The 27,380-nt window shown below is 31.6% G+C and overlaps 1 protein-coding gene across 1 annotated transcript; it reads right to left on the bottom strand.

The window, feature by feature from the left end:
- Positions 1 to 26,201, bottom strand: LOC140441269 (uncharacterized). The gene is made up of 3 exons (XM_072531882.1): positions 26,068 to 26,201; positions 14,455 to 14,548; positions 1 to 5,222 (listed from the first exon to the last, which is right to left on the bottom strand). Exons 2-3 carry the CDS (start codon positions 14,509 to 14,511, stop codon positions 9 to 11), a joined length of 5,271 nt encoding a protein of 1,756 aa, XP_072387983.1. The 5' UTR covers positions 14,512 to 14,548; positions 26,068 to 26,201; the 3' UTR covers positions 1 to 8.
- Positions 26,202 to 27,380: the final 1,179 nt, after the last annotated feature.

Below are 27,380 nucleotides of genomic sequence, written 5' to 3' on the forward strand. Positions count from 1 at the left end.
TATCAAGATCATTGCACAAAACTTGTAAATATAACATCAATTACTTCTATGGCTTTCCCACGTACAGCTTTATGTAGAACGGTATCACCTCTATCATTGCACTCGTTAATATCGAATTTCTCAGTCTTTAACAAATAGGTGAAAGCTTTAAGGGCATTGTTGAAAGCTGCAGTATGAAGTGGTGTATTGCCATGTATATCAACTAGAGTTGGACTCATATTACACTCATCAATTAGATACTTTAGCATTTTCATAGAGTTTTCACAAGCAGCACTGTGTATAACAGTTTCACCTTTTAGATTACATGTTTTAATATCCAATTTTGTCCATTGTAATAAATATTTAAAACTTTCCAATGAATCATTGCAAGCTGCTTCGTGAAGAGGAGTATTGCCATTTTCATCTGCAATATTAATGAGGTACTGATAATTGTTGACTAAGAAGGCTAAAGCGTCTACAGAATTTCCTCTACTAGCTTTATGCAAAGGAGTTTGTTTAATTTTATTTGTAATATTAAATAAATGTGCGTATGCAGGTTTTGAGTGTAAGTATTCAATTATTTTTGTGGCATTTCCGTATGCTGCTTTGTGAAGCACGGTATCGCCTGTATTGTTGCAATCATTTATATCTATTTTCTCGGACTGAAGCAGATATTTGAATGCTTCCAGTGCGTCATTGTAAGCCGCATCATGAAGAGGTGTATTACCAAATTTATCGACTAACTGTGGACTTAGTTTATAGTCATCTATAAGAAACTCAAGCACTTCCATAGAATTTTCATACGCAGCCTTATGAACTACCGACTCACCACGTTGGTTGCATTGATTAACATCAAGTTTGGCCTGAATTAACAAATACTTGAAAGATTCTAATGCATCGTTTGAAGCTGCTGAATGCAAAGGTGTATTTCCATAATTATCAACCAGATTTAGCTTAGTTTTTGCACTAGCATTTCTATTAAGTCCGGTAGTTAAATGTTTAATTACATCTATTGCATTGCTAGAAGCTGATCTGTGTAATAAACTAACACCTCTCTTATTTTTAGCAGTTAAGTTTACACTGTTGTTTTCTAAAATTATTAGAGCATTAAGAGAATTGTTTTTAGCTGCATCATGGGCAGGAGTATTACCATATTTGTCTGGAACATCACAAGATAATTTACAAGTGAATATTAAAAATGTTAAAGCATCTGCAGCATCTCCCCTCGCTGCACTGTGGATGATTGTATCACCATCGTTATTTTTTTGTTCAAAGAGATGTTTGTAGTCATCTTGTGAATATAGATACTGGATTATTTTTATAGCATTTCCACCTGCTGCGCTGTGTAGAACAGTGTTACCTTTGTTGTTACAGTCGTTAACGTCCAATTGCGTAGTCTCTAATAAATATTGGAAAGCTTCCAAAGAATTAGTGGAAGCTGCTTCATGAAGAGGTGTATATCCGTATTTGTCAACTAGGTTTGGATTTAGTTTATATGTATTAATTAAACAAGTTAATACACTCATAGCATTTCCTGCAGCAGCTCTGTGTATAAGACTTTCACCGTCTGTATTTACAGTGCTTAAATTCAAATATTTATTTTTCACTAATACGCTTTCGTTCTGTTGATCCAAATCATTTAATATTTTTACTGTTCTTGGCGGTTTATTCGAAGCCACAAGTGAGGAACTATTCACACACAGTAATTCGCTCTGTTCGAAATATTCAAGTATATCAAGAGAGTCAAACTGGCAAGCATAATGAAGAGGTGAATCTCCATTTTTGTCAACAGCCGTATATTCTAGTTTATATTTTTCTATGAGTGTTTTAAGTAAAGTAAGAAAACCTGCTTGTGCAGCCCAATGAACAGATGTATCTTCATCTTTATCTTTAATGCTTAAATGCAATCCATGATCTTTTAAATAATCAATCAAATCCAGAATAACATCATATTCTACCTTAGACCGAATACCGTTTTGCTGATCTCTTCGTATAAGTTTCAAATACTCCTCAAAAAACGTTATTGTTTTAAAATTCTCCCGATGTTTCATTTTCTCAAAGATCATATTAAAATATATTTTGTATTTGTCTGAGTCCCAGCACATCATAATGATGTAATGAAATACGGTCAGTCCATTCTCATCAACGCTGTTTATTTCAGCACCTTTTTCTACTAAGTACTTGACAAAATGTGGATAGTGAGCAGATAGGTGCAATGCAGTTTCACCAGAAGAACCCCTATGATTAATAACTTTGAAAAAATCATCGTATTCGTGAAATACAAATTTGACAATACTAAAATAGCCTTGAAATACTAAAAGTGATATACTTTCTACCCATCTTTGTTCACTAAGTACCCGACCAAACTCTTTACTAATATTACTGAAACATACATCCCCGACTGATATTTTGGTGTTCAGAATTTCTTCAAAGAATCCAGAGACACCAGCATACTGAATATTAAGAAAAAGTTTGTTAAGCAGAATTAAGAGCATAGAGTCGCTTATACGTTTATGACTGAGAAAATTCCAAATATATTCGGCAGCAAAGTATTCTTCGAAACTTTTGTGAATGAATTTAAATTCTCCGTTATTTTCTTCGAATATCCCAATTGAAAGCATCGACGTAGTTATAGAAGGAGATATATCAGTATTGAAACACACTTGTAATTCTCGTGGAAGGCTCTTACTAGCAGCAAACTTCCTTGTTTTTGTTAAATAAGTATTAAATGCATCTGTTACTACAATACTATTTTTGTCACAAGTTTCACCTTTATGTTGTTGAATAAACGTGTTTTTCTTTTCTTCTAAAAAAAGCTTATAAAATTCATACACACTTAACGATTTAGAAAATATTTTGGATATATGTTCTACATGGTCCTCGTTATTTAGCAATATATCGATTAATAATCTTAACGCAAATGGAGTAGAACAAAATTTGTTAATTCCAGGTGCTTGTGCTTTTAAATGGTAAAACATATCTTTTGTTTTCTGTACGCTAGTTGCATTTTTAAATGTAACGTACTTTTCAAAAAAAATCTCTTGATCTTTTTCATTAAACGGCTCTACCACAATTGTTTCCACGTTAGGCCTATTTCGAACTTTCTTTAAAATAAAATCATAATTCCTGCAAGCCATTATAACTAATAAAATATTCAGATTCTCCGACGTTGAGCAATCTTCAAGTAAATCTTGCACTTGATGAATGTACTCTGAATTATTTTCGTCTATTCCATCGATTACTATAATCTTTTGTATAGATTTTAAAGCCTGAATGTCGAAATTACCTCTAATATCTTCACTATAGATTAACAAACCTAAAAGACTGTGATTAAAACTTTTATTTCGGAGATACTCTGCCGCTTTTGATAATTCTATATTTATTATCCACGTCAGTCGGGAACAATTCTTATCTTTCAACTTTCTCGATAATATTATATTTTCTAAAAGAGTAGTTTTGCCAGCACCTAGGGGACCAGTAAGCACAGCTACCTTTTTATTAATTGTTTTTAGTTGATCAAGTAGGAGTTCTTCAGAAAATAAATTCTGAAAATCCCTACTTAAAAGTCGAGGCACATAATATTTCTCCGATGTTATTGACGGTATTGAAGATTTTCCTAAAGATAAAGGTTCTTCTTTAATTAATTGTAAAATAAATAATTCGTCAATTAGATATTCTATCTTACAAATTGTTACTATATCATCTATTATAATCTGCCGACCTTGGAATTCTAAAATTGTTTGACTTTCCAAGTCTGAGTCATCACACGATAACTTATTTTTTATAGATTCTACTAGTTCTTTGTAGGAATCTCCGTTTAAATCAAATGGTTCTCCTGTAGATTTAACCAAAGGACAAATATAAGACTTATGCGTAATATCTAAGGACTGAAAACCATTCATTAAATTTAACAGCTTACAATTATTTAACAGATGTTTTAATGTTATAGATTCACCTTGAAATTCAATAGTCCTGTTACAAACTCTTTCTCGTGTGTCTTTATCGAATAGGTTTAAGCGGATTTGATCGTTTTCGACATTTTTATCTTGAAATCCGAAATTTTCTGCCACAATGATAACCTTCTTTTGTTTACTAGTGTCTAATATTCTCGATATTTTTTTATATATTTCTTTACTTTGATTCTCGTCCATTTCCAAAAAGGAAACAACTAAATATTTAACGTTTTTTATTTCAAACCATTCCACAGCATTTTCAATCGTTTTGAAATCTGTCTGTAATGCTAGAAATAGTACTTCTTTAAAGAACATTTCATCGGGTTTGTCTTGTTTTGTATAAATCAATTTTATACTGTTAACTATTTTGGATAAATATAAATCCAAATTGTGTTTAGTTTTGATTAAATTAATGGATAATGAAAACTGATAGGGATTTAAAAAAGAGGTGTCGTAATTTAAAAACTGTTGAATACATCTATCATTTTCCTCTCTATACCAAACAAATCTCATATAATTGTTCGTCATGTAAACGGAATTTTTAGAGCCCAAGTTGCGCCAGTAGTGAATATCATTTATTATATACAAATTTTTTAACGAAGGGTTTTTTTTCTCCATGCTCGTAATGAGATCAGAAACTCGTTTATCAATTTGTTCTTTACTTACTTTGATGACTAGAAATTTGGACATAAACTCTTCAATATCATTATCATTTAAAGATATATTTCGCCATTCAAGTTTGTCTTTATCGTCGTCGCTTATATTTTGTTGATAAGTTTTAACTTCCTCAAATTTTTTGCGATGTTCTTTTTTAATAGTACCTATGGTTACTTGATCTCCAAATATTATATTTATTATATTATTTTCAGAAGTTTTTTGAGAATTAAATATGCTATCTGGTAAATTGGCATTAGTACATAATATTATAGCATTCGTCCTGAGCTCTTTAAACTTCCATTTTATATCATTATATGATAGAATATACTTATAAATACTAAAATTATCAGATTTTGGCTTAGTTGACCAGAAGTCTCGATCAGAGACTTGTTTGTTTTCCTTAAATTTTGCCTGTAGTAACAAGCACTCATCATCAACTTTAAATACCAAATCATCGAATTTTCCAGCGTCGATATATTCATTTGCCAAGCTCCAGTTTTCAAAATATTTGAATGCAGCTACTGCAAATAGGCAGTGGAGTTTCCATTCATAGTCAGTACCTAGATTTGCAACTGGGCCTTTAGGATATTCTCCCACCGCTTTTTGTGTTGGTACATTTCGAGTCTGCTGGGTCTGAAACATATAAAAGTATAAATCAAACACAAAGTTGTACAACATGTACAAAACTATAATAAGAGTAAAACTTAATTTTAGGTATATTATACAACAATATAATAAGTAATACGAAAAACAAAAATTATTATAAAAAAAAATCAAACCTTATCAATATTTTAGATAGGTTCAGTTAGATTAAGTTTGGGTTCGAATTATAATTCAAAACTATTTATGATTTAAATCTATACTACTAAATATTTCTATAGTTAATTTCAAGGATTTTATACGATGAGTGACAATTCTACTCGAGACACATAATTTAAAGTTACGTCTCTGTCAGATACAGTTGGAATTTTTATACGAGGACGTATGTTTTTTAATTTATCACCTAGGCCATTGCATTTATTTTCACCGGTAAGCATCTAAACATTCCATATGTGCATCTAGCACCTAGGTCATTTCTATTGGTCCTTTGCAACACGCGACCATGTTTCAACCAATAGGCGGAGAGATGACGGACACGTATATTTATAGAATGTTACTTTGGTGCGAAATTCATATGCGGAATGTTAAATATTCGTAGACCAAAAAGACGACTTTTTATTAAAATTAAAAGGAGACTGATTGTCAAATATCTGTAATGTATGTTTAAAGAAAACTAAAACAATGCAATAGAAAATAAAACCAAAATATATTTAAATAAATTATAAAAACTACTAAATGTATGCAATATTTATGCGAAATTCAATGACCTTCGCCATGTTTAATGCCTAATGAAATGGTACATTGCTATTTTAAAAATTCAATTGTTTTTCGTTACTTATTTGTTTTTTGTAATAAAATCAACTGCTAAATAATATTTTTTATTTAATTTTTTTTGTATACAGTCGTTATTTACCGAGATATTCCATACATAATGGGAAATAATCATAACATATTTATTTAAGGACGGTTTGCCAGATATTGTAAGTATAGCTGGCAAGCATACCTTTCATAACTTCGTCCATCCGCTGATACAAAAGAAAAATATTTTTCTTATTTTGATAATGGAATGGGAATTAAAGAGTTTCTAGTTTATCATAAGTCCAAATTAGAATTTTAAATTGGCTTTAACAGTAAACTTGTAGCAAATCCAGAAATGAATCCAAAATATCGTACAGTGCAGCATTGGCACAATATATGGAGAACTGAAAGTTTGGAACCTCGCGATGAAACTGGAGTTTTGGAGGTAAAGAGAGTCTCGGTAAAAATCTCTAATTACTGACCTTTTTGGTTTTTCTTTTAGAAATTGAAACAAACAATTGGGGTTAATGTAGCAGAAGGAATTTTAGTAAAATATAATGAAAACCCGTTTGCCGTCATTGTTGTAACACCTATTATGCGACGAGCACGCAATCTTCCATTTGCAAAATATTTTGTTTTTACAGATACCACAGCTTCTTGCGAAGAATTAAACCATTCGGTTTCGTTTACATTAACCCCCTGTGGAATAGAAGCAGTTATTATTACCAAAGGTCAAACAAGTGCAGATTAGGCTGCAGCATACCCACAGCTCAAACGGTCGATAAATGCCTTCGGTGCAATGGGTTATCCTAAAATATTTATTACAGACTGACGAACATCTTTTATTTAAGACATTTCATGCTATATTATTAGCATCGACTATAGAGACCGCCAGAGTCATTTAAGACTATGACTGAAAACCAACGATTTCCGCAGTGGCCGAAATATATTACTAGATATTGAAAAAGAAAGGAAGATTGGTAGCTTGCTATAGCTTTAATGGACTTTAGCTGTACTGCCTTAGAAGAATATTATAGAAGACGGCTTCGAAATTTTGCAAATAGTAGAGATGCAGCTCCAAGATTACTCTTTAAAAGGCAAGTAGAAAAAATTAACTTATAACAGGAAGATATAATTAAATTACCTCCAAATTTATACCAAGTTCCTAGTGAGGTTGGAAGATTGGGTGCTTTTTGCAAGCAAAAATCTTTTTGAAGTTATACTTCTATACGCACGGTCGGCGTTGGAAATTTGCATGAGAGTGAATCTGTAAAACCATTACATATGTAAGATAATGAGTAAGAGAGAGACAGAAAATATATTTTCTCTCTCTTCCTCTCTCGAGAATAAAAATGTTCCTTTTTGTATTTAATATTATACTAGCGGACCAACTCGACATCGAGTTTTTTAAATGAATTTTCTATTTTGCGAGAAAAAAATACAATATATACAATGACCGGAAGTAAAAATATTTTTATCAATAACTCAAAAACTATAAATGATAATTTCGTGAACTTACATTTTTGAACTCTACGTTGAATTTTCTATTGATTTGACTAATAAAAACGAAACCGGAAGTCGACCTCAAAACCGGAATGCAATTTTTAGTTCATCAAATGTCATGGTTCATCCATGTCGACATGGATATCATTTAGCAGCAATTTTGCATGCTGATCACGAATCCGGTGTCAGATTTGCTCTATCTTAACGTTTTATGCGCGTTTCGGGTCACTTCCGGTGTCGAGTCGCAACCGGAAGTACATCTTTAGATTCGTCTCGACGAGACCTTTCGATCCATATATACATTGTGGGGCCTAAAACTTAAAGTAAATTTTAACTTCCGGTCATCTCAAAACCGGAAGTGAATTTATGTACCAAAAGTATATCTTGACAATCTCATACGTAATACTAATAATATTCCGAAAAAATATTTTAATTATCTAATATGGTTTTTGAGTAAAGTGGTGGACAAGAAAAGGGCTTAGCGTTTTAGTATATAAGATATATATTATATATATATAATATTGTATATATATATATATATATAATATTATATGTATTAATATTATTATTTATGTGATATGTTTTGTATTATTTAAAATTAAACGTTTATAATTATTTTAGGCTTTTGTATTTTAAAATAATCACTGTTTTACCGAGAACTGTCAATTTTGAAATCTGTTAGTGTCATGTCTAATTGGAAAATCCTTTACGTGTTTGGTTGATACTGGTTCATTCTGGTGGTTGTGAGTTCGAATCCCAATTATGAATTTTCTTTTTTATTTTTGAAATATTTAAAAACCTCACGTTAATCTTATTAAATATATGTAATATACGCAAAAAACATAAATTTTAAAATAAAATGAAAATTTACAACATAATTCGAGTTGTTGGTTTTTTATTTTTATCTTCGTAAAGTAAGTTATGTATATCGGCAGTTTTAAATACTTATGAATATTACATTTTAATTTATATTGTATTATTATATTTAATTATGTTGCGGTGTATTTATTGTATTGTAATTTTTATATTAATAACAAAATAAACAATGAATTTTACTGCAGAGTATGTGTAAAATTTTTTTTTTTGCATTCAACTCCTTTTATACATATATAAAAATAAAAATATATATTTTCATTGAAATATTGATACAATCCTTCATTTACTATACTCCTATTACAGGTCAAATGTTTATATACGGCAAACGATGCACCATATACCTATATAACTAATTATTTTTCTCTTTCTGCTCTCTCTTACCTATAGCATTACATATGTAATGATTGTGCAGATTGACTCCTATATAAATTTTTAACGGCGAACGCGTATATAGAAGTATAGCTTCTACCGGCAGTCCCACTGGACTGTCACACCCATTTTTTTTATTATTTTTATTTTTCGTCGATTTGATAGACTTACCACCGTATCTCTTGCTGATAAGTATGTAAGCTACCTAGTAAATTCGCTAATCTTTTGTTTTTTTTTTGTTATCGACAGGTAATTTCCATGTTTACAGTCTACATATTGATGATTAAAAAAATATATTTGTCGCTATAATTTTAAACTTCTGACAAAACTCTGACCGTGTGCCAGTTTATTTTCGCTCGTATCTATACATACTTATATGCTTTAATGTAATGTTAAAATCTTCAATGGTTATGGTTACATCTCCTGTATTGATACTAAACATAAAAAAATTATTTAGTTATGGATAACTAGGACATAAATGTTAGTAATAAAATCGTTGATAACCTTACTAAATAAGGAACTAATACTTTTGAAAGACGAACATAAAGAAAAAATTCGAAAATGAGAATAGGAACTTGTTTTGACTTAGCTAAAAATTTAATTTACTCGAAATATTAAAAATAGATCGGTTTAATACAGATTTAATTCTCAGCTAACAAACAGATATTTAGATGTCTCTTATACTAAGCCTAACCGTAAATTATAAGGTAGAAAAGTGTTGTGTTTTTATGTTTTGTTTTATTACGAATCATATAAAAAAATAATTGTAAAGTAGTTAATGCCTGTTTCACTATTTGATATTAAAAACCACTGAAGTAAGATGAAACTGTAAATATATATATATATATATATATATATATATATATATATATATAATTAATGGGAAAATCCTAGTAGTTGGCTATACACCATAGTTAAAAAATTTAAAAACATTTCGATCTAGCTCAGATCATCCTCAGTGCATTCTTTTGGTACTTGTAGCTAACAATAAAATTGCAGTGGAGATATCAATATATGGTTTACATATTAAAATTTAAAATATAATGCGACCCTAGGCGATGACAATGGTTGTAAATGTTAATAGTTAAAGAGCAACATGCTTCCTTGCCCGACTTGAACACGTGGTTCTTGTCAGTTCAAACGACACAGACCACCCAACTCGGATTATGTAATAATTTTCATTTTATTTTAAAATCTATGTTTTTTTGCGTATATTACATATATTTAATAAGATTAACGTCAAGTTTTTAAATGTTTCAAAAATAAAAAAGGAAATTCATAATTGGGATTCGATTTCACATCCACCAGCGTATGAACCAAACACGTAAAGGATTTGCCAATTAGACATAACAATAACGGATTTCAAAATTGACAGTTCTCGGTAAAACAGTGATTATTTTAAATACAAAAGCCTAAAATAATTATAAACGTTTAATTTTAAATAATACAAAACATATCACATAAATAATAATATTAATACATATTATATTATATATAATATATTATATATTTATATATACATACAATATTATATATAATATATATATATATATATATATATATATATATATATATATATATATATATATATATATATATATATAATAATCAATATATATACAAAAGGAACATTTTTATTCTCGATAGAGGAAGAGAGAGAAAATATATCTTCTGTCTCTCTCTTACTCATTATCTTACATATGTAATGGTTTCACAGATTCACTCTCATGAAAATTTTCAACGCCGACCGTGCGTATAGAAGTATAACTTCAATAATTTCTTGGTTTATATAAATGAGAGGATAATATCCAACATCAAAAGCAAACTAAACAGGTAAAAGTAATTCAAATTTATAAACCCTATAATTGTGAGCCTAACAATAAATATTAGACATTACCTCAAATTCCACTTCCCTTTCAGGACCTGTTGATTTTTCAAAATATATAAAAATATATAAAAATATATATATGAAATAGTCATATACTATCATCGACTCCTCCTTGGATTAATAACATACCAAAAATTAACGTTTCGCTTAATAATTATCATAAAAATGAAACCAGCAGCCAAATTCTGAGGCAATATTTCCTGAAGCTAGTCAACACAAACTCATATGACGGGATTCTCTACAAGGATGCGTCTAAAACTGAGACAGGTGTCAGATATTCTGTAACAACTTCAAATAGTATCATTCAGAAGTTCTGCCTTTCACAATCCACCTCTATCAATACAGGAGACTGTACACCATCTTACAAGCATTAAACTGCTTATGTAAAAAATCTAAAGCAAAGAACAATGCAATAGGTACAGATTCAATGTCATCTATCGACACGATTAAAAATATATATTTGGAATATCCATTGGTTCATGCCATACTTACATGAAGCAAAAAACTGTCTTACTTTTCTGGAACAAACATAGCATTAATCTGAATTCCTTCATCATTGGTATTTTAGGTAATAAGACTGTTAATAATGCTGCAAAAGAAGCAATTTATACCAAATCAGACATCAAATCTGTTCAACTAGCATCAGATCTAAAACCACTTTTAAGGTCCCAAATCAAAAAGTCCTGGCAAAACCAATGGAAGAATTCAACCTCGAAATTACACAAAATATGTGATCCTCAGCCAATTAAAACTTGTTTAGAAGGTACTAGATTTCCTTCGAAAAACGAACTTGAATTACAAAATTTGGTGTTTTCTTTTTTATTACTTTCTCTTTTACATATTCTCTTTATTGCAATTATATCTAATGTAGTATAAAATGTACAGTAACAAAATTGATCCAGTGTCAATAACCTTGTACAGTGGGTGATCAAATTATTATGATCAGTCACAAAAGTTTAAGTTTTTCAAACTTGTTCAAAAATTTTGTAATAAAATCATCTTATATACTAAAACGCTAAGCCCTTTTCTTGTCCATCACTTTACTCAAAAACCATATTAGATAATTAAAATATTTTTTCGGAATATTATTAGTATTACGTATGAGATTGTCAAGATATACTTTTGGTACAAAAATTCACTTCCGGTTTTGAGATGACCGGAAGTTAAAATTTACTTTAAGTTTTAGACCCCACCATGTATATATGGATCGAAAGGTCTCGTCGAGACGAATCTAAATATGTACTTCCGGTTGCGATCCGACACCGGAAGTGACCCGAAACGCGCATAAAACGTCAAGATAGAGCAAATCTGACACCGGATTCGTGATCAGCATGCAAAATTAACTGCTAAATGATATCCATGTCGACATTTGATGAACTAAAAATTGCATTCCGGTTTTGAGGTCGACTTCCATAATCACTTTTTTTTACTTGACCCCACCATGTATATATGGATCGAAAGGTCTCGTCGAGACGAATCTAAATATGTACTTCCGGTTGCGATCCGACACCGGACGTGACCCGAAACGCGCATAAAACGTCAAGATAGAGCAAATCTGACACCGGATTCATGATCAGCATGCAAAATTAACTGCTAAATGATATCCATGTCGACATTTGATGAACTAAAAATTGCATTCCGGTTTTTAGGTCAACTTTCATAATCACTTTTTTTTACTTGCATTATTATTGATGAATGTTATGTATATTCTTGCTTATATTGTTTGTATTGATCTCTTAATTTTTCTCGCAAAATAAAAATTTCATTTAAAAAACTCGATGTCGAGTTGGTCCGCTAGTATGCTACTATACGATTAAGGTATGCCAATATATTTTGTCACTGATAACCTTACTTTTTTTACGTTTACAGCTCTAACACTGTCATTTGTGTCAAATTACGTGACAACATACACATTGTGGTGAATGTGCGCTTGAAGTTTACAACTGAGTTTGTATGTTTTTGAAAGATTAGTATCGTTTTATCTTTGTAGTATGTTTTACTAATGTATTAGTAGTGATTGTGAGTGAAAAAAAATTAGTTTTAATTTTAAAGACATTTTCAAAACATTTCGATTTTTGAGAAGAAAATCGTAATGGGTTAGGCTAAAGACGCCCCTGTATGTAAAATGGTGGAGATAAAGACACTTTTATTGAATACAAAGTTTTTCCAACGTCATATAGCTCAACAATGCCAAGTAGCGCAAGCAAGAGTGAGCAATATCAAGAAAAATTGATACCAACAATCCTCTGACTCACCAGCGTGCCTAAAAATGTGGTCGAAAGCGTGTCACTACACCCAGAGACGAAAGAAAAATGAGGGATATCTTCGTAAGCAATAGAAAGAAGCCTGGAAGCCTGATGAAAAAGAGACTGGAATGGGCCAAAGAACACCAAAATTTGACAATTGGGGATTGGAACTAGGTAAATTACGTCACTACTAAAGTTTAAATCCCTATAACCACTGTTTTTATCACAAAAAAAATATCTTATAATTTTTTTTAATCACAGGTTTGTTTCTCCGATAAGTCTACAGTGGAGATACTCATGGATAAGTCGGCCTTCGTCAGAAGACGAGTGGGTGAAAAATATCACAAGGATTGCATAGTGGAGCGAGTAAAGCATCCTCTCAAGATCATGGTATGGTCTGTGATGAGCAGTAAGGGCACAGGGAGGCTGTACATTGTGAATGGAATGATGAATCAACATCAGTATATTGAATTTCTGGAAAGAAAGCTCATGCCACAAATCAAAGACTGATTTGGCGAATTTTGAAGCTACATCGTAGGCTTCAATTTTGTGAAGAATTAAGTGAAATCATAACAACCATCATCGATTGTACAATACGTGTTTTTCCGACGAGTTTACTTTTATGTTAAATGGTGAAGTAAATAGACATAATTGTCGTTATTGAAGTAACAGTAATCCTCATTTTTTCATGAAGACACATACACAAATACCTCATAAATTAAATGTATGTGTTGGCAATTTAGCGAATTACGATATTGGACCATTATTTCTTGAAGGAAATCTCAACGAAACAACTTATTTAAATTTTTTAGAAGACGTTATTGATCCGCTCATCACTAAACCATTGGAATCTAATTATAATCTTTTAGAGGATGAACTGACTTTCCAACAGGACAGGGCTCCCCCACGTTATGATATACGCATAAGACAATTTTTGAATCAACGTTTTCCATTGCCTTGGATTTGGAGAAGTGGTCCAATAGAGTGGCCGACCAGATCACCGGATCTTTCACCTTTGGATTTTTTTTTTTGAGGATACCTAAAATCAAAAATATACGCCACTCCGCCTAAAGGTTTTGCAGAGTTACGACAAAGAATTGTGACAGAATGCCGATTATTGGCACCGGAGGTATATGCAAATGTACAAAGAGGCTTTAAAATGGTACTGTATTATTGTATTGAGGTCACTAAAAACATTAAATTAGTTAATTTGTTGAAATTTTATGTTTTTATTGTTATTGCTGATATTCAACCAATAAATTAGTTAAATCCAAAATTACCTTCACAGTTATTACGTAAATTAAAAAAAATTACCTTTCAAATGATGTGCCACTCGACCACACTGGGGGGGGAGGGGGTTGATGTAGGGGGTTACACTTGAGGGCATGAATTTTGCATAAAAATTCCTCTTGGTATAAAGTTCTTGGTTTGTCGGGGGGTGGGGGGGTCAAATTTTCGTTCTGATACACTCTATTTTATAATAATCTATACTATTTTAATATTTTAAACCTAAGCATTTATTGGGATTTAGTCTATTAATGGGGTTTTACCATATAATAGATAAATAAATAAATCAACTTCTTACCTTTGACGGAACACTCTTTTTCCGTACCTTAGACCCATCCACATTATTAGGATCCATCGGGTAGGCGGTTATTGACCTTGATCATTTGGATCAACTGTAATTAACAATATTGGTGCAATTAAAAGCAAACATCATATTTATGTAAGATTTAGGTATATGCAACAAGGTGCGTATTTTGAATTTCTGTGCAATCAACCGTGCAAATTTGGAAATAAAACGTTTGTAATAAAAATCTGTACAAATTTTTTTAATAAAATTTTTTGATTAGCGTGAGAAAACATAAATAAACAAGAAAAAAGCAAACATTTTAATTTTTTAATTTGAATGAAATTTTATATTTAACTCACGATTCTCAGCATGATTTAAACATTACAATTTATAATTTCGAAAAAATAAGCGTATATTATAGTCAGAACTCTTAATTCTAATTACAAACAAAATGGCGATTTTTATGCTACTCGTCGGACATTTTTTTATAATTAAAAATTGTGTTACAAGCGGTCTCCCTTTTGACCTAATTATGGATTAACAGCTCAATAATAACAGCTTAATATACAAGTAGAACTACTAAAATTAATGTACAACGAATCAATACCAATAATCACAAAGATATTCAACAACATACACAACTCTGGAGAAATACCAACAGAATGGCTAAATATGAGTTTATTGCACTTCCAAAAAAACCAAGAGCCAAAAAATGCGAAGATTACCGTAAGCCTCATGAGTCATCTTCTAAAATTGTTCCTAAAGATAATTCATAAGAGAATCTACAAACTGTGTGAAAGTCAAATTTCCCCCAACCAGTTCTAGTTCACAAATGCTGTTGGTACTAGAGAGGCTTTGTTCTCAGTACAAGTCTTATTCCAGAGATGCAGAAACGTCAAATGCGACGTATACACATATCTGGTCGATTACGAAAAAGCGTTTGAGCGAGTACCGCACGCCAAGATCATGCAAATACTAAAAGAAGCAGGAATTAACAACCAAGATCTGAAGATAATTAGAAATCTTTACTGGAATCACACAGCAAATCTCAGAGTTGAAAGAGAACACAATGACTATGTGAAAATCATGCGTGGTGTGAGGCATGGCTGTATTTTGTCTTCTCTAATCCTTAATCTGTACTCTGAAAGAATATTCATCGAAGCTTTGCATGAAACTGAAGAAGGTATTCTACTAAATGGTTCCCGGCTAAACAACATTAAATATGCAGATGACATCATAGTATTTGTCGACAACTTGGAAGACGTACAAGTTCTTATGAACAAAATTACGTATTACAGTCAACAATATGGACTCAATATAAACGTCAAGAAGACAAAGATTATGATAATAAGCAAGAAAAGGATAACAGAGGGTCAACTCTACGTCAACCAATCCCCTGTAGAAAGAGTGACGCACTACAACTACCTCGGCACCATAATCAATGAAGAATGGATCAACAACGAGGAAATTAGAGCACGCATCGGAAAAGCTAGATCCATCTTCAGTCAGATGGGGACCTTCTTCAAGAGTCACAACCTCTCTCTTGATACAAAAGTAAAAATGCTGGAACCTGAAACGTGGACCTTGAACGAAGATATGTCCAGATAACTGGAAGCATTGGAGATGTAGCTATATCGGAGAATACTCAAGGTCCCGTGGACTGACCGAGTCATAAATGAGGAGGTCCTCGGAAGAATGAATAAAAACCGAAAGGTACTTACCACCATCACATTTCAAAAGTTACAATTTTTCGGACATATTATGCGAAATGAATCCAGATATGCTCTCGTTTAAGCCATCCTGTAAGAAAAAATATTTGGAGAATGAGGTCCAGGAAGAAGAAGAACATCTTGGTTAAAGAACCTCACAATCTGGTTCAATACAACAGCTGTCCAGCTTTTCCGCACTGCTGCAGATAAAATAAACATTGCCATGATGATCGCCAACATTCGTAACGGATAGGCATATTAAGAAGAAGAGAAATGGATTAACATCTAATATTTTAAGAAGTTTTTTAAAAAATTTCTGATTTTAAAATTTAACGATCAAAAAGTTATTGCAATTTTTATACGACGCGCGAGTAACGTGTTAAGTGCGTACGGAAAATGCTCTAATCTTTATGAGAAATGAGAGAATTGGAGGGAGAAATGCAGTAACAAGCACAACAGTTTTATGTTTTTCATTAAATTATGTTCATTTATGTATTTGTTAGGGTTTTAAAAGAAGCAGTTATACCAGCTTTAAAAGAACTAGTGGAGAAAACAAAGAACCTAGCAAAAAAGGATGGTACGAGAGACAACAAAATAAAGAAAAGATTGATAGGCTAGATGAACATGAATAGAAAAATGATATGAAACAATTCTATAAAAAAATAAATTTTGATAAAAAATGTTTTAAACAAAGGAAAAATTATGTAAAGACAAAAATGGTGAGCTAATAGCAGATGAAAAAGCAGTGCTAAAACGATGGAGAGAATATTTCGAAGAACTGTTGAATAAACAAAATCAGCGTTACAAAATAGAAGAGCTAAGATTAGTCGGAGAGGCTGATGCTGACCTATGCACCAACAGAAGAAGAAATAGAAGATGTAATAAAAAAAAAATAAAAAATAACAAGAGCTCAGGATGCGATACAATAACCGTAGAAATGTTAAAATATGCAGGACAGATTGACAGATATTGAAATAGACAGAGTGAAATATCAAAGTTAATACTAGACATATCGTCGGTATACTGCGAAAACCAGGTAAATGTCGGAATACCGAAATCGAGAAAAAACGTTTTTAAAGTTTAGTTTTTTATTGTGAATTAATCAGTCAGCCTGTTTTTGATATTAGGTATTCTAGTGAAAGATGCATATATCTGAAATGATATTCTATCATTAGTTTGAAAAAGTTAAGGCACCTATCTGACTAATCGTAAATTTAAGTTGGAAATGCTATCATTTACCTGGTTTTACCTGTAAATCTAAATAAATCAATTACTCTTCAAATAACATATTTAACACAAATATAATAAACCAAGTATAATATTTTCCAGTTTTGTGATCGAGATATGAGGCTTTTACTAGGTAATAGCAATGTTTTAAGGTATTAGTCGATATTTATGACATTTAACTGGTTTTCCCTGAAAATTTTGTTAACATCTGTGTGTAGTTATAGTTATTATTTATATGAATGATAGGCAGTTTTATAGAAAAAATCAAATTTATTTTAATAACAATATTATTATTTTGAGGCTTCCTCGTCCGATTCGTCACTGAAAGCAGGCTCTGGCAAGATGTCTGTTACATCATTTCCCGTTTTCAAATTACGATATCACCCGTGATATTCCTCTGGTATCACTCCCTTAGCCCATAGCTGTACCAAATCTCTCTTTTTTGCTATGCTAATTGGCAAATGTGCATCATAAAGTCGTTTAAGTTCTTCAAGATTGCTTGTATTAGTTGATAACTTGGCGTGCTTTTTTCTTTTTGACTGCCGTGCAGTATCAGTAAGGAAATAATTGAAGCTTGTTGACATGTCATAATTAAAATAGATTCTGTTTGTCCCTCCTTTCACGCATCTCATTATTTCTATCTTCAACCACATTATTTTTTCGCTGTTTTGGTCTTTTGTCCGGTTGTTAATTAAAGTGTGTGACAAATTTTTTAAATAATAAAAGTCGTAGTATTTAACTTGTTTACATTTGTATGGTTCTATACATACTTTTTTATCATCAACCTTGATATTTTTAGTTTCTCTTGCATTTTGAAAAACAGACAAGTAATCTGGCATCGCATAGATAGATCTGTGTTTTTTAGCGGTTTCGATATTACTCTGCATAGAGTCAACTTTCATATAGGAATGTTCAGACTCTAAAAATTTGTGTTCAATAATATTTAAATGGTCTATGTTTTGAACATACCATAATAGTAAGGCTGCAATATGCTGATTACGATTCTGTCTTCTGCAGGTATCAGAAAATAAACTTATTTCACTTACATATTCTGGAACACATTTTGATAAGTAGTGGAGTATAATGCTTCCTATTTCAGAGCTTCTTTGTCTACCGTTAATTTCTGACCAGTCAAAACAGTAAGCTGCATTTGGTAATGCGGCTTCATATACACACAAATTGTAGACACATAATTTTCGAGAATAATATAGTTTTCCAGTCAATCCACTTGGAATCTGTAGTACGGCCTCTAGATCGAAAGTAATTGAAACAAAATCCCGTTGTTCATTAGATCTTTTCTTATCATTTTGTTTTTTAAGATTACATACTTCTTTTCTTCCCTGATGTTCTCTGTAACTGTCTTCTAAATCCGATTTGTCAGTTGGATTAGCCCTATCATATGTATTACAAACTAAACATTGATTTTTTTTAGCAACAAAAAAGTTTAAATTATAGTCGTTAGAAAATATTCTTTGATATGTAATTTCGCTAACACCTTCCAGTTTCTTCTGCTCACAGTCATTTATAAAAAGTTGGTCCATTTTTCTTATACTTAAATTTTTGTCCAAATATCTACGCTTTGAACTTTGGTGAATATAATGTGGGCCCATGGTTGGAAAAGACTCAATATGAGCCTTCACGATTTTTCGGGTTTTACTGCTTGTTTTATTTGGCGGTGTATGCTTGCCTCTTTTATCCGTATCTGCATAACAGCCTAGAATATCAGTTTTTCTTACAACATCCTGTATTAACGACGCTGATATACAAAGTGTCTTACAAAAAAATTTCTCACATACCTGTATGTCTTGACCATTCAAAGAAAAGTAACACTTTTTGGAAAATGCACGTGGTTTTTTAAACTTCAACGAACTGCAACGACTCTCTTTGGTTGCTCCGTTTTAATACGTGCAATAAGAAAATGTTTCAGGCCTACATATTCTAACTTTCAGTAATCACGACATAGTCTTTGTCTGTAATCTTCGCTGAAATAACTGGCACATTTGTAAAAGCACTCTGAACAATTAACTGGTTTTGGCAATTTTGCTGGTCTATGGTCTTTTTTTTTATCTCATAATGCAAACCTTCAGCACGCCTCCTTTTTGCGACCTTTATTACCCAATCTTTGGGGTTAACTTTTCTCCAACGTTTTAGTGGACGTACGTCTTTCCATACTTTGTCAAGAAGTAGATTTAATATCCAACTAGCTATTTCAGTTGACACTAAATTGTTCGTGGGTGCACCTATTTCAGTATCTTTTTTCTCATCATTTAGGCTATCAAAGACAGCTGTGTGTAAATCATATAGACTTCCTAGAGAGAGCGATCCCTCTTCACTTGGCTGATATGTGGGGTTTACATCTGAAAAGTCACTATCAAAAATGGATTCCATCATTGAAACTATATTGTTCTCAGAATCATCAAGAATTGAACTGCTGTGTTCAGTTACTCTATCTGTGTATGTGTTATAAAGATCATTCATGGGTTTAGCTTAGTAACCATTTCTAAATTTTAACTTAACCCGTTTTCAGGTAGAATGAAGTAAGTGTACTTAAAGATATTTACTAGTCGATATGAAAGAGAAATTTTAATAAATCATGCACGTAAAATGTAATAATGATACTTATCACCTTTTTATTGAATACGGTTTGCAGTAGCAGAAATATATTGTTGTCCGGCATAATAATATATGTGGGCTTACTTTGTTTTACATGCAACAGAACTTTAATTTTATGGAAGTAAGTAGCGATATATTGTTTTATTTGAAAATGAAAAGTTGATTAGGTGTAACTTATTTGTTTATTACATAAATTATCTGCTGAATGGTAAGTCGTATCATTTATTGGGTTTTACCTGTATGTAGAGCGGAAAAAGCTGAGAATTTTGGTATACCTACTTAACTCAATATTTTAAAATTTGTCATTTATCTGGTTTTCGCAGTATACCGACGATATTATGGAATACAGAAATATTGCCGGAACAATGGAAAATTGCAGTGGTATGCCATATACATAAGAAGGGAGATAAGTTAGACTGCAATAATCACCGGGGAATATCACTTCTAATTGTTGGATACAAAATATTTAGCAAAATATTAGAAAGAATGCTAAACAATCTTATGAAAAAAACAACAAAAGATTATCCAGGAGGATTGAGAAAAAGTAGGTCAAGCATAGACCAAATTTTACAATAAGGCAAACGCTGGAAAAATAAATTCTACGAACAGAATACCAAACTGCATCATCTGTTTGTAGATTTCAATCAAGCGTATGACTCAATAATTAGAAAGAAATTATATAACGCAATGCAAGAGTTACATGTGCAAAAAAAACTAATCAGATTAGCAAACATATGCCTAACCAACACCAAAGCAAAAGTAAGAATCCAAAGTCAACTGTCCGATGAATTTATTATCAACGAAGGTCTAACACAAGGAGATGTGCTATCCACAACACTTTTTAACCTTGCGTTGAAACAACGTATTAGAAAAACTCCTATAGATAGAAAAGGTACAATATTTACCAAATCAACCAAGCCATAGCTTACGCAGATGATATAGATATAATTAGCTGGATACTAAAAGACCCAGAAAAGATTTATACATATTTTAAAGAAGCGGCACATACTATGCGTCTAGAAGTCTAGGAAAAAGGCACTCATATATCTTTAAGCGGGCAAAAATTTAAAAAAGTAGACCATTCCAAATATTTATGATCAATAGTTACACAAGGAAATAAAAACAGTGATGAGGTAACAACGAGAATTTCACTTGGAAAAAAATACTTCTACAGCGTAAAAAATATTATAAAATCAAAATTAGTATCTATTAACTAATCTATTATTATCTAAAATAAAAATATCCACTATAGTTTTGAGACTCGTAGTAACGTATGATGACACGTAGAAAGGATGGATGATAAGAGAAATATAAGAACAGTACTCAGGTAGGCCCAGAAAGAGATGGAATACGAGAATGGGAAAAACAAGCAAAGAAAAGAAAAACATGGTCTACTGAACTCAAGAAAGCAGAATATACATGACACTGAATGATCTTCAAGAAGAGAAAGTAGAAATAAAAAGTAACGATTTTAGATAATATAAAACGCTGGATTTTTTGAGGTCTACTCGTGTGGCTGACCTCCACGAGTACACGTAAAATCATCACAAATTAGCATAAATGCCATCGTAGATAGTACAAACTCATCACCCCGATAAAATCAGGCATTTTAAAATAGACCCGGAGAGATTTGTAAACTGATCACTGGCCTACCTGCACTCCTTGGTAGGTACAGACCATAAAATGTTTGCAAACCGCCAAGGTTTGATCATGTAAAAGAATAATCTAAGTCTAAACGTATTAAATACAAATGTAATGCATTGTCTAGTATTAGGGAATTCCACTAAATTCTATTGATCTCTACCTAAAACTACGCGAAAATAAAAAAAATTTTCCAATCGCCACTCACCGTAAGACACCCGATATAAATAAATATATGAGTTAAATTTTAAAGCAATCTGCTTAAAACTATTTTTGAATTTAATAGGTTATCACATAAACAAGAAGTGTAACAGATAACAGGCAATCTTTTGCATTAGAAACCAGCGTCTTGGGGCAAAAATGCTGGTGATGAGTTTACCTATCGCCCGTGATGAGTTTACCTATATCCAAAGGATGCTGGTGATCAGTTTGCTATATTTCGGAGGGTCTAATTCGTACACGTCCGCGTCCACTCCATGTAAAAATTAGAGCCTAGAAACCCCAACGGGCGACCATGGCCCTCCATGGGCTGTCAGTGTTCACAGATGATAATGATGCTGTATTTATTAATTTAAAATCACAAATTGTATTACTTATCAAGATATTGTGGAATTGGAACGATATCGGGAAAAAACAAACATAATATTTATAGACGGGAAATTAATCACACTGTAGATATAAATTACGTTTTTGGGACAAAAATTGAACGATGCTTTTTAAAATTTTTCTAAAATGAGGCAAAAAATGATTTGATGCTAAGTAGCATTCAAACATAGTAAAGATTATAATGGTAGGTAATTATCACATTTTACTTGATTATTTTTTTTTCTAGTTTCATTAGCTTCTATTCTGAATATAAAGTTGAAGCTTTGTCGACTGTGACCTAAATATATAAATATTTCAACTATTTCCAATGTGCATTGTTCAATTTTACTAAGTATATAATAATTAATTTAACTTTTCAACTGTTTGGAATGTGCACCGTTCAATTTGCCTTTATTAATTTTATCGTTTCTTTCGATAGTTATATATTTACGTGTTTTCTTCATTTACTTTAAGTACTCAGTACTAATTTTTGCTTCCACTAGGAGAGACTTCCAGTCCTAAACTATTTTTGTTCAATCCATCGCTATGTTAAAAACGTTCTTCATTTTTAAGTTTAAATTTTTTTACTATATCTTTTGAAACTTACAATACGAATAAAACATTGCTATAAACTACATTGTAGTTAGTCTACCTGCAAAATCTTGGTTTATCCAAGGACAAAACATTTACTGCTGGGTTTTTCGGCAAGATGGACCGGACTAAGGAACTCAGGTTAAATCATAAAATGCTAAGAGACAACAAATGTTCAATTTAGCTTACTTGTAGGTTTTAACATTTTTTGCCACGATGATTTTATGACACGTTTTTATTGCATCATTAAATTCTTTTTAAATAGAAGCCTACATTTTTTAAATAATTTTTTAACTTCAGAAGGACAGAAATTTTTTTGAAAATATATAAGCAGTAATATAAAAAATGTGTGTTAGACAAGGATGCGTATTGTCACCTGATTTAATGGTGAACATGTCATGAGGATGGCTTTAGATTGATGGGCCGTTGGAGTAAGAGTGGCTGTTAGGAAAATCTCCAATTTAAAAAATTTGCTGATGACACTACGTTTATAGCAGCAAATGAGCAAGAACTGTTTAATCTGATGCGAAGAGTTGAGTACGAAAGCAATAAAGTTGATCTGAAAATCAATAAAGCTAAGAGAAAAATAATGGTGTTGGACACACTATTCTACACTATTCAACTGACTAACATGTTGCAGGAATACCAGATAGTGGACAGTTTTGTCTAAAACTAACGATGTTAACTGTGAAGCAGAAGTTCGGAGACGTATTGGTATGGCAAAAAATGCGATTTATAACTAAAGTTTGGAAAGACAGATCTATCTCTTAAAATATCAAGATGAGACTGGTGAATGCCCTTGTACTATCAGTATTTCTATACGGGGCGGAGACTTGGACCCTTCGGGGATGCCAAAACCAAAAAATTGATGCCTTTGAGATGTGGTACTGGAGAAGAATGCTACGCATGCCTTGGACAGCTTATAAGACAAACGTTTTCATTCTAAATCAACTCGAGATTAAAAAAAGGCTGTCCACAATCTGGGTGACGATAGTTTGGAGAGATTAATTATTTCTGAAAACGTTCCAGCGAGAAGATCAAGAGGACGATCACCAATTAGAGGGTCCAACCAAATTAAGAAGTCAACTGCTGGAAACTCATTCTGCGAAGCTCTCAGAGCAGCTACAGATAGACACCAATGGAGAAAAATTGTTAAGAATATTGGAAGAAATCACGATCCAAAGTAATGAAGAAATGACAGGAGAGAGCGTGAGAGAAATACAAAAAATATTAGTACATTCTGGGAGATATTTTTTTCAATAATTCGATAGATTGTAAAACGAAGTTCTGTAAGTTGGGTTGATCAAGAAATACAAATTTGAATTTCTGAAGCCAGGGATAGTTTCATAATCACCACCACAGACTAAGGTGGCTTTCAATGTATATCTCAAATTCGCTAAGACTAAGTTTGTACGATCATATGCATGGTTAACATTACCATAAAGGAGCCGAGACCTGGGCGCTAAAGTTTATGACCTTAATTAAACCAGAAGTTTTCGAGATGTTGATTGTCGAATCTTTAAAATACCTTGGACTTAAGACCGTCGAAGAGAAATTCTACAACGAATAAGTATAGAGACATAATTCTGATTTGTAATAAAAACAAGAAAAATCAGTTAACTGAGACATTGGTAAAGACAAAATAATAATACCTCCTCCAATTAACCAGAAAGGTTAAAATATAGGGAACAAAATTTTTGGAGCAGTTTGCGAAAACTGAACGTTAGAGGCGCAGATATAATTTTGAGCTACTGAACGTGCATAAGCAGAATGATATTGCTATAAAAGATATTATTACAACAATCAGTCAAATTCGTCTACAATGAGCAGACAATGTAACTCAGGTACTAGAAAAAAATATAACAATAATCACACCTGCGTAACCGGTACGTAAGAAAGGTGTACAGCCAATCTCAGCTAAATAAAAGCAATATGCCGAGAAAATCTGGACTCTTAAATAGAAAACCCGAGCCCAGAACCAGAAAGTATGGTACAAGAAACTTGGAAATCTCTAAGGGCAGTGGACGATTGCAGCGATGTTACCTGCTATAATCCGGTCTCGATAAAGGGTCCTTTAAGCTATGGGCACGATTGCGCCGGCAGAAATAGGTAAAAACCCAGACTGACAATTCTTGCTATGCATTCACTTTTGACCTAGAGTAACTTTCCCAAAACTAACCACATCCATCGCATACTATAAACATAATATGTACATTGACAACTTGGGCTGCCTACAAAAAGAAAAAGTAATACGGATAATAAAATAGTCTCATGGTTAAAAATGCAGTGGATTAGAGTCAAAAAAATGAGCCATTTTCACTGTTCTATAAAGAAACACTAAATGAAGATTTTTACTTTTCACAATTTAATATCGTTGTTTGTTGAAAAATCTTCAACTAGATTGCCTGTACCCAGCACCTCGACCAGTCATGCCAGCCAAAAAACGGGATATGTGTGATTTGCTACCATATATTCCTCCAGTCCACCATTCCTATTTTAGTAATCTTATATCATCTGATGAAGTCAATGAAGAAGCTGGGCCATTTCCTGATGTAGCAGAAAATAATGACTAATATGCTAGTAAATTTATTTTTGATTTTCTAATGTAAAACCAATAAACATGAAAGGAAAAGTGGTGTAAGTAAGTCATTTCAGCCCTTAAAAACTACCCTTAACATAGTTTTATTTGTACAAAAATGTTAGTATAATTACATATGTTCTTAATAAATAAAAATATATCACAAGCATGTATATACATGTTACGTAGATTTAATTGTTTCTCACAATAATGCTCAGATGACTTACCACTTTTGCTTTCTCCGCCTCATATTATATATATATATATATATATATATATATATATATATATATATATATATATATATATATATACATAAATATATATATATATATATATATATATATACATAAATATATATATATATATATATATATATATATATATATATATATATATATAAATATATATATATATATATATATATATATATATATATATATATATATATATATATATATATATATATATATATATATATATATATATATATTTCTAATAATAACCACTCTTCCATAGTTCAGAAACCGTAAGAAGTGTGTCTAGTCTACGTTGATAGTAACATAGTCTAGGTCATGAAATACAAAATACGCTAAAGTTTAATAATTTGAATACTATTTATAACCGACACTGACATTAACCTCAATTTTTAGATCATAAGAAGAAATGATTAGTACTTACGTCTATATACTATGAACATTGATGAAATCCTAGATCATGGTATAATTAAAAATTTATAATCCCATATGATATTCCAGTATTTCAGTGTTTAAAAATAAAAAACTACTATAAACACATGTTCACTCTTAACTTTAGTAAACAAGACTGAGAGTCTTATCGAATGAACGGATGCGGCGCTGATATCGTAATCTTCAGAGAAAGTGAACAGGGCTGTATTAGCACATTTAAGCTGACTATTATGTTCTAAAAATATATACCTAATTTTTTTATATGTGTGTGAATTTTTTTATAAATTTATCAAATTATTATATATTGCGTCCATAAAGTAACACATAAGATCACGGTACTATTGTATGGTTCTTCTCAGAGCCTTCTTTCAGTGCGTCACAGTTTTTCGATTTCTTTCTAACGCATTAAGTTGGATGTGATAAAAAAGCGGCAGTTCCGTGATTAAAACATGAAAATATTACAGCGTTGCATACATGACCGGTCTATTCCTAACCTACGTTTGATTCGTTGATGTTTGAAATGCGCGCTTTCTCTGGCCAATCAGTTACGCGAGTCACAAATATTTGACCTAAAACTTGTTGATGTTAGCCATCCTTTCGAAGTGTCAAAGAGTGGAATGATTCTTGTCGGTTCAGGTCAGTATTTGATATTATTTCACAGCGTTGTTGTGCATTATTTGTGTTTATATTTTTATTTTGTTTTGGTTTTCATTAAAATATTTTTAAAATGCAAAGATTTACGGAAAAGGAACACGTACTGATACTCAAAATTGCTTAAATATTTTGAATTAGAAAAAGAAGCTGGACAAACTTTATTACCAATTTCTGCTGTTCGTGAAGTAAGTTTAAAATTACACTGAAAATAAAATTGTTTTATTTTTACCTACTGTTTATTTCTGCGTATTGCTGAGGTGTTAAGAATTTCTTTGCCAACAATTAGACGATTGGCAAATGAAGGTGTCCAAAAAGATTCTAATTATTCAATTACAATGAGTCAATCAGTAGCCACGAGTTTTGAACCGACAATAATAATAAATAAATATGAGCATGCGTTCAGGATGTGCCCTTATCAAACTTACCTATTCCAATTTTTTAACATATTCTAACAAATTCGTCACAGCATCAAAAGAGCCATTCCAAAACCCATTGTTTTGCGTAAGGACATTGAAATTGCAAAGTTTAGCATTATTTTAAAAATATATCGAAAAAAATTACTACTACAAATAAAAACAAAACAAAAATATGAAACAAAAATTTTTAATATAAAAAATTATAATTAATATGTACAGGTGTATAAAATTGTAA

The sequence above is a fragment of the Diabrotica undecimpunctata genome, chromosome 5 (genome assembly GCF_040954645.1).
Source record: "Diabrotica undecimpunctata isolate CICGRU chromosome 5, icDiaUnde3, whole genome shotgun sequence".
Lineage (NCBI taxonomy): Eukaryota > Metazoa > Arthropoda > Insecta > Coleoptera > Chrysomelidae > Diabrotica > Diabrotica undecimpunctata.

Excerpts from the sequence above, each read along its gene's own strand:
- LOC140441269 (XM_072531882.1), bottom strand. The coding sequence starts at position 14,511 with ATGGATCCTAATAATGTGGATGGGTCTAAGGTACGGAAAAAGAGTGTT. Across the intron at positions 5,223-14,454 it reads AAAAGAGTGTTCCGTCAAAG|ACCCAGCAGACTCGAAATGT; the intron begins GTAAGAAGTTGA and ends TATATGTTTCAG.